Below are 13,141 nucleotides of genomic sequence, written 5' to 3' on the forward strand. Positions count from 1 at the left end.
TCCACAATGATGTTTGCACTACATCAACAATGATACCTGTACTATGTCAACAATGATACCTGTACTATGTCAACAATGATGCTTGTACTATGTCAACAACGATAACTGTACATGTACTGTGTCAACAATGATACCTGTACTATGTCAACAATGATACGTGTACTATGTCAACAATGATGTCTGTACTATGTCAACAATGATACCTGTACTATGTCATCAGTGATACCTGTGCTATGTCAACAATGACACCTGTACTATGTCATCAGTGATACCTGTGCTATGTCAACAATGATACCTGTACTATGTCAACAATGATGCCTGTACTTTGTCAACAAAGTATACCTGTACTATGTCAACAATGATGTCTGTACTTTGTCAACAATGATACCTGTACAATGGCCACTATGATACCTGTACTATATCAACAATGATACCTGTACTATGTCAACAATGATACCTGTACTATGTCAGCAATGATGTCAGTATTATGTCATCAGTGATATCTGTACTATGTCAACAATGATGCATGTACTATGTCATCAGTGATACCTGTGCTATGTCAACAATGATACCTGTACTATGTCAACAATGATACCTGTACTATGTCAAAAATGATACTTGTACTATGTCACCAAGGATACCTTATTATGTCATCAATGATACCTGTACTATGTCAACAATGATACCTGTACTATGTCCAAAATGATACCTGTACTTTGTCATCAATGATACCTGTACTATGTCAACAATGATGTCTGTACTTTGTGAACAATGACACCTGTACTATGTCATCAGTGATACCTGTGCTATGTCAACAATGATACCTGTACTATGTCAACAATGATGCCTGTACTTTGTCAACAAAGTATACCTGTACTATGTCAACAATGATGTCTGTACTTTGTGAACAATGATACCTGTACTATGGCCACAGTGATACCTGTACTATATCAACAATGATACCTGTACTATGTCATCAATGATACCTGTACTATGTCAGCAATGATACCTGTACTATGTCAACAATGATACCTGTACTATGTCAACAATGATTCATGTACTATGTCCACAATGATGTTTGCACTACATCAACAATGATACCTGTACTATGTCAACAATGATACCTGTACTATGTCAACAATGATACTTGTACTATGTCACCAAGGATACCTTATTATGTCATCAATGATACCTGTACTATGTCAACAATGATACCTGTACTATGTCAGCAATGATGTCAGTACTATCTCATCAGTGATATGTGTACTATGTCCACAATGATACCTGTACTATGTCAACAATGATGCATGTAGTATGTCCACAATGATGTTTGCACTACATCAACAATGATACCTGTACTATGTCAACAATGATACCTGTACTATGTCAAAAATGATACTTGTACTATGTCAAAAATGATACTTGTACTATGTCATCAGTGATACCTGTGCTATGTCAACAATGATACCTGTACTATGTCAACAATGATACCTGTACTATGTCAACAATGATACCTGTACTATGTCAACAATGATACCTGTACTATGTCATCAATGATACTTGTACTATGTCAGCAATGATGTCAGTATTATGTCATCAGTGATATCTGTACTATGTCAACAATGATGCATGTACTATGTCCACAATGATGTTTGCACTACATCAACAATGATACCTGTACTATGTCAACAATGATACCTGTACTATGTCAACAATGATACCTGTACTATGTCAAAAATGATACTTGTACTATGTCAGCAATGATGTCAGTATTATATCATCAGTGATATCTGTACTATGTCAACAATGATGCATGTACTATGTCCACAATGATGTTTGCACTACATCAACAATGATACCTGTACTATGTCAACAATGATACCTGTACTATGTCAAAAATGATACTTGTACTATGTCAAAAATGATACTTGTACTATGTCATCAGTGATACCTGTGCTATGTCAACAATGATACCTGTACTATGTCAACAATGATACCTGTACTATGTCAACAATGATACCTGTACTATGTCAAAAATGATACCTGTACTATGTCCACAATGATACTTGTACTATGTCAGCAATGATGTCAGTATTATGTCATCAGTGATATCTGTACTATGTCAACAATGATGCATGTACTATGTCCACAATGATGTTTGCACTACATCAACAATGATACCTGTACTATGTCAACAATGATACCTGTACTATGTCAACAATGATACCTGTACTATGTCAAAAATGATACTTGTACTATGTCAGCAATGATGTCAGTGTTATGTCATCAGTGATATATGTACTATGTCAACAATGATGCATGTACTATGTCCACAATGATGTTTGCACTACATCAACAATGATACCTGTACTATGTCAACAATGATACCTGTACTATGTCAGCAATGATGTCAGTATTATGTCATCAGTGATATCTGTACTATGTCAACAATGATGCATGTACTATGTCCACAATGATGTTTGCACTACATCAACAATGATACCTGTACTATGTCAACAATGATACCTGTACTATGTCAACAATGATACTTGTACTATGTCACCAAGGATACCTTATTATGTCATCAATGATACCTGTACTATGTCAACAATGATGCATGTACTATGTCAACAATGATGTTTGCACTACATCAACAATGATACCTGTACTTTGTCAACAATGATACCTGTACTATGTCAACAATGATACTTGTACTATGTCACCAAGGATACCTTATTATGTCATCAATGATACCTCTACTATGTCAACAATGATGCATGTACTATGTCCACAATGATGTTTGCACTACATCAACAATGATACCTGTACTATGTCAACAATGATACCTGTACTATGTCAACAATGATACTTGTACTATGTCACCAAGGATACCTTATTATGTCATCAATGATACCTGTACTATGTCAACAATGATGCATGTACTATGTCAACAATGATGTTTGCACTACATCAACAATGATACCTGTACTTTGTCAACAATGATACCTGTACTATGTCAACAATGATACTTGTACTATGTCACCAAGGATACCTTATTATGTCATCAATGATACCTGTACTATGTCAACAATGATGCTTGTACTATGTCAACAACGATAACTGTACATGTACTGTGTCAACAATGATACCTGTACTATCATAACTGTACAGATAATGCAACATTTTCAACTGAAGAGATAGCAGTTGAAGTGTGAGCGAGAATGTGTATGATTTTACATATCAACTTATTACGGACTGGGACAAAACCCATTATTTGTCTTTATTCGACATTTGTCATATTTTCTAAAATATTTTTCGCCCCTACTTTATCTACGCTTTTAGTGCTAAGTACAATCTGTGAACGACGCTTTATCATATACCTAAACATGAAGAGTGCTTAAATGGTGAGAGGGGGAGAGAATACGGGGGCAGCGGAAATCTGGACAGAACACGTCCTTCTATCTCCATCAAAACAGGAAAGACATTTTTAACTGTAAATTTACAGAATATGCGGAACGTGACTTGGCTGAATCAGCACGTGTTGATAAGGAATATAGATCGCAGGTGTATTGGTTAACTCCGCCTACAACGTCTGTCCCAAGTAATGTTAGGAGTTGTGACTCCACCCACGATGTGATGTTGTCAACATGTTTTGAATATTGCTATCTGCGACTGGGGTATCCTAAAGACATCCGTTCATCTAAATATAACAGATTTCTCATCACTTGTCAATTGGTTGCACGATTCGTGAGGTGAGTGCAAATCGCAGTCTAGAGTTGCGCCCCTTTGGTATTGATCCTACGTTTGTGGGTCGTACCCTAAATTTCGTTCTGGTAGTGAGTCACGGTTTGTTTGTACCATACCGTATTCGTTGTTATCACCATGAGAGGTCGCTCACAGTGACTCAACACCGTCAACTGTATCTGGCTGCTGGAATGTACATGCAATAACATATGACACGTGTACGATATTTACGCTAAGCGTTCGATTTACTTCGAAAAGACTGTCTCATATACTTTAAAATGGATAGACAGAACATGCAAAACTGTCGTCCGTGCTTGTTTACTTCAAGTCGATGTTGATGAAGCATGGTATAGGTTCTACGTTGCCCGATACGTTCCTTTGTACCGTAGATCAAGGAAGGTGGACATGAATGCACATTGTCACAATCTGCTAGCGACGCTCATTAGAGCTATTCTGGTATTACTGTCTTCCAACATTCTGCAAGCCTTGCAGTATAGCACTGAGAGTCACATACAGGGAAAAAGGTATGGGGTCAAATTGTTCAACCTGAGAGAGCAATGCGGGAGAAAACAGAGGTAGATGTATCGCTGCCGCCATCTTTGGCGATGTTGACTGCATGGGACTTTGAAACTGTTGTCGGCGACTCATAACAATAAGTCACTCACTCACTCACTTCTTTTAACGAATTACATTATTCATTACATAACACATTTAACTTTATATAGACTACTATCTCTCTTTGTAATACATCGTAACAGTACGAGGCGTGATGTCGTAAATGTCTTCCTTTACCCATAGCATGACGTCATCATATGACCTATATAACACTGAACGTGGTATAACACGCACGGTAATCCGTAAAGGTGTATTACGACACGTATTGTGTCGTGACACGTACATGATGGTATTGTCAGAATGGTGTCTTATGACACCTACACGCATTGTGTCGCTGGGTAGAACGTACAGCCGTTTAGTATTATATATTAATAGTGACATGCATGAAAGGTGTGTCGGAACACGTACAGTACTGTAACACGGTATCGTTCGGTGTCGTGACAAATGTATCATAAGTCGGGGACGGCGTGATGTGTATGATATTGGAATGCACGTTTATTGTAACACGTGTGATGTCACAAGAAAGGTGCATTGTATACGATACATGGATGCTGGTATGTGACACGTATGTTGTAGTAAATAAGTTGTGTCGTCTTGATAGCAGGCCTTTCATCCATAAAGTTCCACATCTCCACGGATGTGGGTTAACGCATGGGAATGTCACGTGGACAATAGCTTACGTGCTTTCGTGAATATGTTTTCATTGTTTGAGTAATGGGTTCAGATGATCGACTCAAACACAATTATCCCTTCCCAGGCATTACAAATGACATATTACGAAAACTACATGTGCAACTTACCTTGGTTTTTCTTAACCTCACTATAACGATGCCTATGACCAATGCTATTGTCATGCAAAAACTCTGAATTCCAAGCGGTATTCCGCGAAGTAGAATATTGTAGACGGCTATGCAAGGAAGACATTGATCCTGTGTGTGGTTGTCGGACACATTCCTGAACACATATGTTTTATCCATAAGCTTTCCGTCTAAGTTTTTATCGTTCTCGTCTATTTGGTCACAGGCCTCCTGGCTGCACTCACAACGGTAGCTGGCCCATCTTAGTCCGTTTCCAGGAATACGCACACACTGAAACATCAGAGGAAGAAATCGTTAACGACAACATGACAGAAATGGCTTTGAACACACGCATTAACGTTGAATGGCATCACATCTATGGAGTGAGTGAGTGAGTGAGTGAGTGAGTGAGTGAAGGTTTACGCCGTGTTTAGCAATATTCCAGCAATATCACATAGGGGTCACCAGAAATAAGCTTCACGCATTGTATCCATGGTTCTTCGGCGTGACGAGCGAAGGCTCTAACCACTAGAGACTACCCAAACGGAAACATGTGTGGAGGATTGGTGTTATGAAATAACGTAGATTGAAAAATCAAGAAACGATGAGATCGAGTGAGCTAATGATTTTAGTGTTACACCGCCCTTTGCAATGTTCTAGCAATATCACGGCATGGGACGCCAGAAATGGGCTTCGCACATTGTATTCAGCAATCGAACCCGGGTCTTCGGCATGAAAGGGAATGCTCCTTCCACTAGACAACCCGACCGAGATTGTGGTAATTAGTAACACACTGATGCACATACATAAGGAACGTTAGCATATAAACAACATCTTAAGCATGGCAGTAACAAATTAATGCCATAGCAGAAAAGGAATATCATACAAGAAAAAGTCATGTTTGAGACTTTTGAAATGTGTATATGTAGGGATGGAAGCCGTGTCTGGAGGTTGCTGTTTGAGGGTTGTAGTAGGTGTTCTTTCGGCTGTCTGTAAAACCTTGTGCCAAAAACTGTTCAACGGAAGGTTGATTCACATCGGAATAACAGACGGGGATGTCATCTGCGACGTCACTGGTGCCTGTTAAGTGCTCTACCAACCAATGGGAGACATATTATATACGTCACCATGATCAGCATACAGGACAGAGCTTTTTCACGAAAGCGCATTGGTTTGGGGAGGAATATATCGCACAACCCCATGCTTCCGTGAGGAAATCCTATCTCCATTTGTAAGGATAAGTCACTCCCCCATTAAATGTTTGTGGGTTGTAAACATATATACTAAACCGAACGACAGAATTGTCAGGTGTGGAATACTAGTATGTCAGCTTGGTGATAAGGACGCAAAGGCACTTACACTATTCCAACGGAAATATTAGCAAGGCCCATTGCCGTTATGAAGCGAACTATGTAATATTTCAACATGTCAACTCCTTACGGAAGGCAGTAAGTCTAGCAACATTATTCGGGTACCACAATGAATAGTTTTATTGCATATGCATTCTATCCGTGAAGAGATATCCGAGTTAGAATTGGGTCATAAACCCATGCTTGTCGTCAGAGGCGACTAGCGGATTCAGGAACTCAGGTTTGCTGACTTGGTGACATAACATCGTATATTGCGTAGAACGATGTTCATGCTTTTGATCACTGGATTGTCAGGTCCAGACATGATTGTTTACAGACGAAGTAACATAGCTGGAATATTGCTGATAGTGGTACTGGATGCCAACCAACCAGCCAACCAACCAGCTGTATGCATTTTCTCGCGTGTAGACATATTTAAAGCTTTGATACTATAATGGGATATATTAAACAGAACATTTACAGGCAATACAAAACAAATAGTTCTACTGGGACGTGTAGAACTAGCTGGTCAGGAAAGACCGATAACCAGTGTCTGACTTCATGAAAAGAAATTGCGATCACTTTAGTACGTTTGTGGTGAGGTATTCACCAACATCAATTAAGCATGGATGCAAAGACATAAGTAGCGATCTACCAGTGATGGTTCATTTCTGCTTGATATTGACACTGGGTTTACATTAACACCAGGTGGCCATCTTGTAGGTGTCTTGGAGTTTGGATTCAGTTAAAGAGCATACACATAGGATGCACTGCAACCTGCACTGACGTTGGAACACATAAATTTGGAAACACTTACATTTAAGAAAGCCATATGGCGTTGAATACCCATAAAACAGAACCCACGAGGCGATACATTGTAGTTTATCCTACCTCACAGATGAATGTCGCTTTCTGATTGGCTATTCTATTATGTTCAATGTACCCTGCTTACAGGCGATGTATTATTTTCAATGTACACCACCGGGAATTCGTCGTCTTATTTACATCGTTTTGTCAATACTATATCATTTCATAATCACAGAGCATATATATTCCGGTATCTACTGAGTAACTGATTCATCGGCTGTAAATTGTTTGAGGTCAGACATTCCAATGGTAGATAAGAACGAGCACTGACACTATCAGTAAGGTCACATAAGATAGTCACCACACGTGCGAGACAAGCACAAGATGCTCGGAAAGAATTTTGAGAAAGGCACTGCTTGAAACAAATACTGGCAGGACAGTGGGTGGGCAGTAGATTTCAAGGAAGATTTGACATCCTTTCATCCTTTTTCAGAAGGTATATCATGCTTCGAGCATACCGATAATTTGATACTGTTCAATAATAATCAGATACTCAATTCCCTTCCACAGATCAACCCACCCGAACTAGAAATCGAGAAACTCAGTAAAACCAACAGTAAACGTCTGTAATGTAATACATACTATGTAGAACAGTTTGAGCAGCTTCGATCTTAAGTGTTGCATAATGGTTTTTTTCAAAAACAGGACGTTTTCGGGTATTTTGGAGACAATTCGAAGAATATATTTCCTATGCAACTCCCTATTTTGACCTTTACTACGTGTTCACGTATTATTTTAGGTGAATATTAACTTGCCTGCATGTGTTTGTGATGTAGGCTAACCTGGTATGTCACTATTGGACAGTTTGTCGTATGACACAAGCTCGTGATACAGTCGTACTATGACACGCGACACCGCGGTTAACAGGGATTTCTTATGATGGAATTGATTTTGAATTGAATTTGCAATAAATAAATCTAATAACAAAAGAAAATCCCATTACATAACCAGTAAACTTCAGTTACTAATTTCTACTGCGTTGTGCCCATCTATGAAGTCCCCCGCCGTAATACTGCCGGAATACGTCTACAAAGCAGCATAAAACCACATTCACTCACTTACTCACTCACTGAAATAGTTCACTTCCTATTACTGTGCCCTGAAAGTATAGGTTCTTGTTTAGCATTTCAGTCTCTGGATTGCTTATATATTTACAGGTCTTCTGAAATATGTTGTGAGTGTGGTGTTACTCACTCACTCATTCACGAGTTGATAAAGTGACTATCAGCTGTTTCTCGTGATCAGCAAACAAGATGATAACGGAGCGTGTAATGTGTGCCATTGATCATCAAGGGCCTCGATCATCGGTCATCATTAATCTACCACTTGGTGGGTGTTAACCACAACAACAAATGGTTTAATTAATGACTAATGTGTCCTTTACACAAAGCGAAAAACCCCGTGGTAGCCCCTTTTTCAGGATCTCACGTGTCTGTTAGAAAGTGGCAGGAAGGTGTTGAAGGTACTTACTTTAGCAGTGGGAGGGCGACAGTTGTGTGTGTTTGCAAATAGGGAGTCATCGTTAGCACACTGGTTGATCTCTAAGCTTAAGAGGTCAATATCGAACAGGACAGCCCCTCTGAAACAGCAAACAAAACATGATGGTCAGTAAGCAATAATAATGTGTTCATTTATATAGCGAGTAATATGTTCATTTATGCAGCAAGTAGTGTGTTCATTTATATAGGGCTGACCAGGCATGTTCACATCGCTAACAATGAATAGCACAGCACATTTATTACCCCGGATGCTGGGTGAACAGAGGTAATTTTGAACAACCTCACTTGTCAAAAGTGAGACCACATGTGTCACAAGTGCGTCTTTGCGAATCCAGACTTAAATCCTAGAAACTCTCAGGAGTCGAGTTGCCAAACACGGTCACACATTCAAGAACTCTCCGCGGCCAACATTGCTTCCTGATTGTGACCTGAGCTCTATGCAACGGCCTCCACACAACCAATCGATCATCCGTCATCATATGAACATGCATAGTAAATCATTAACGGTAACGAGTGCGATGTATTGTTATCATAAGGTTGTAGTACATACAACATTCTTGATGAATCCCAAACATTCATACGTGCATTCGATCCAACGACTACATTTGCATTCTCCTGTGTGCTGGCAGTCTAACCCATGTATGTTCGTTCCTAAGGCACCTAAGTCGCGTCTCATGTCCACCTTATACATCCAGCATTCTATCCAGCATTCTATTCACTAAAGCACAAGTACTGTGTCAACTCAACACAAATATACCCTGTCCGCCATAAACACTATCAGCTTTTGATTATACTGCCAAATGCATTTGAACACATCAACATTCTTCCCTATACTTAGTTCTGATGGTTCGGTTCAATAATATTCTACTAACTCATTTGTATTTAAAATTAAATTAACTGACGATAATTCTTGGTGTTTTTGTGAATGTGTAGTTGAAACAATAACTCACTCATTTTGGTAACTTTGGTAGTAGACAAGTTCAATACTTCGGGCAATCACTATTAAGCCTACTTTATGAACGGTGCTTACATATCCAGAATCTGACATTTGAACTTCAGCATATTCTGTTCGGTCTGAAGTAAAGTATAATTTCATATGAGGAGTTGGATCTTTTGCTGCTTTCAGCTAAAATCTATATCTATATATGTAATGTTTTGAAAACAACCCTAACTGCAAATCACATTAAACATATCCACAAACAGCTATATCACAAAAAGAAATACTGCTTATAGCAAGGGCCAGCAAAGTAGGTTATATCCAAAGTGGATGTTATACCATGGACTAGCTAATGTTCAATGATCTCAATCGTATAAGTAAACCATTTTGACTATTTAAATTAAATATGTTCAAAGTTTTTTGTTAGTGAACAATGTAAATGCATCTGTGTGTGAACTAGACTCTGTGTCACTGCTGAGTGAGTGTATGTTTATAGTTCTGAGTAAATCACACCTGAAAATGAATCTCAGAAACAGAATTAATTTGTGAAACAATTGCCTTTTCAGCAGGCAGTGGTAACCGAGACTGGGAAATACAGTATTAAATACATAAGAATAAAGAAAAAAAGAAATTAACAAAAATACACCATCTAAATTCTGTCCTTCCAATACACATGTATATCCTGTCCGTCCAACACACTTGTATTCTGACCATGAACAAAAGACAGTTGTATTATGTCCACGCAAAACACCTTTCTTCACAACACATATCTTTAAACTGTTCACGTAATGCCCCAGTAGTCCGTTTGCGTAGCACAACTGTTCGGAGTTCATTTAATATATGTCTGTTCAGTTTGCAGAGCACACTTCGTTCTAGTCATCTAGCACACCTTTTCTATGTTCACATAACACAGGTATTAGACCGCACACCTGCAGAAGAGATACCAATGTATGGATGAACAACGTGAGAGTTGCGTTTCGGTGTAGGTTCTAACAACGTTGTTGAGCAAGTGATCTGAGATTGCCACATCTCTTCACAACCTATCCCGAAACATGGCATTCTGTCCATCTAAAACACTTATGTTCAGGGTGAGCAACAATTCCCATAGTCAGTCGATACGTCCAGTTCATATTCAGGTTACATATCCACTTTATATGCACCTTGTACTCTATTCACATAACATGATTGGGTTATTTTAATATAAGTCTATACTACACTGCAGCACGCATTATTCCGTCGACACATCACACTTCTCGTCTACATCACCTGACTCGTATGTGTGCATCATATCCAGACTGACTTATGCATACAGACAATGTTATTGTTCCCGTTGTCATAATGCACATTCATGATCTTTGTAATTATCAGTCCCTAACGCGAACAGATATTAGGCATTATGTAATGTCCAGTAATGATCTGAAGGAATGATGTTTGTTGAACGGCTTATCAAATGATGTCATGCACTATGAAATGAACTGGCAACTCTGGCGTTTCAGAAAATACTACTTCCGCCTATTAGCTAGGATAAAGTTATGAGAACGAGGCAAGCGGAAGTAATCAAATATTGATAACCGTAGAACTCTCATGGCCTTGAGTGTGACTGAATTGATTCCAGAATGACTAAACCTCTTCTTGGTAGAAGTGAGTGGTGCACATCCACGCAAGGCAGGTATTTCATCTGCGGTACGCCAGAGTACCTCATGTCAGTAGTGAGATGGCGAGAGAGACCTAATACTAAAGCATGACACATAATGGAGGCTTCCTTCTCTGTACTGTCATTGCGGTTATGTTCTACATACACTCTTAGAAAAGTAGGGAATAATGAACTTTCACATTTGCATAGGAGGCGTAACGTTTCAAGGGCAGACATCTTATGAACGCACCACCATTTCCCTCTGTTACCACCCCTAAACACAACGCATGATATGCACGTGCACTACGCATCAGTCCCATACACGTGCAAGGGGTCCCATTTTTCAAGAAGGTCGAGAAAGCACCCAGAACATTGATTTTGACACTCATCTTGCATCACACATTTGTTGGTGCTTGTTCCTTGTCGTTTGTTTATACTAAAATGAAAATCGTATACATGCTAATTACATGCCATACACCAATCATCTTTCAAAAGTGACTACATTCCAAAGAACTATGGTTGAAAGGAAATGCAAATGGTGATGCACTCTCAAAACATTCAATAATATCATATCAACATTGATTGACTCCGATACATCACCTAAATATTTTTAATCGTAAATAAAAAAATAAATAAAAATCCCCCTACTTTTTTTAAGAGTATATGTACGCTCTCGCCTATTGGACCAAACAAGCAAAAGATCCAATAAGTTTGATCGTGCAGGAATTAAAAATACTGCGGTGGTAATATCAAGAAGCCAAGTAGCAATACCCGTTTTTTTAAAATACGCTCTAGAAAACCAAGTAGTATTACCCCCGTTTTTAAATGGAAGCTCTAGAAACCATGTAACAACACCCTTATTTTATATGGAGGCTCTAGAAACTAGCAATACCCGTTTTTAAAACTACTCTCTAGAAAGCCAAGTAGTATTACCCCTATTTTTAAATGGAAGCTCTAGAAACCATGTAACAACACTCCTATTTTTATATGGAGGCACTAGAAACTAAGTAGCAATACCCCTATTTTTATATGGACGTCTTCAAACCAAGTAACAATGCCCCTGTTTTCATATGGAAGCTCTAGAAACTCCATATTTATGTATGGACGCACAATGTAACAACACCCATATTTTTAAATTCAGGCTCTAGAAATCAAGTAGCAATACCCCTATTTTTATATGGACGTCTAGAAACAAAGTAGCAATACCGCTATTTTTATATGGACGTATGGAAACCAAGTAACAACACCCATATTTATATATGAACGCTCTAGAAACTAAGCAGCAATGCCTCTTTACTTATATGGACACTACAGACGATTTACTTTCATAGACGCTCAAGAGTTAATAACAATACCCCTTTCTCAAACTGACGTTTAAATATCCAAAAGCAACTCACCTCTACTGAAACATACTTTCAGTTCGTAGCTGGAGCTCTGTACTTGCATACACCTATTAAACAGTCACTGCTAGTATCCATTTCATCATATAGGATATACACATCCCAAACAGTTAGTTGCAGTATCTATTTATAGATCAAATTATTAAACGTATGTCATTATTGTAATGGTATGCCTGCTTAAAACATGTAATCACGACGGATGCGAGTTGTTATGATTATATTTCATTCTCTCGTGGATTTTGGTGAGATTTAACTTTTTATCCAAACACTCGCCTGTACAGTTGGCAAATGCCCTAGTTT

The 13,141-nt window shown here is 38.6% G+C and overlaps 1 protein-coding gene across 1 annotated transcript in view; it reads right to left on the reverse strand.

The window, feature by feature from the left end:
• LOC137298045 (metabotropic glycine receptor-like) overlaps positions 1-13,141 on the reverse strand; it is a 71,951-nt gene that overhangs the window by 24,241 nt on the left and 34,569 nt on the right. Inside the window, exons 2-3 of the mRNA XM_067830086.1 lie at positions 8,843-8,951; positions 5,160-5,447 (exon numbers count right to left, since the gene is read on the reverse strand). Coding sequence (XP_067686187.1) covers positions 5,160-5,447; positions 8,843-8,951 — 397 coding nt within the window. The remainder of the gene's footprint in view (positions 1-5,159; positions 5,448-8,842; positions 8,952-13,141) is intronic.

The sequence above is a fragment of the Haliotis asinina genome, chromosome 10 (assembly GCF_037392515.1).
Source record: "Haliotis asinina isolate JCU_RB_2024 chromosome 10, JCU_Hal_asi_v2, whole genome shotgun sequence".
NCBI lineage: Eukaryota > Metazoa > Mollusca > Gastropoda > Lepetellida > Haliotidae > Haliotis > Haliotis asinina.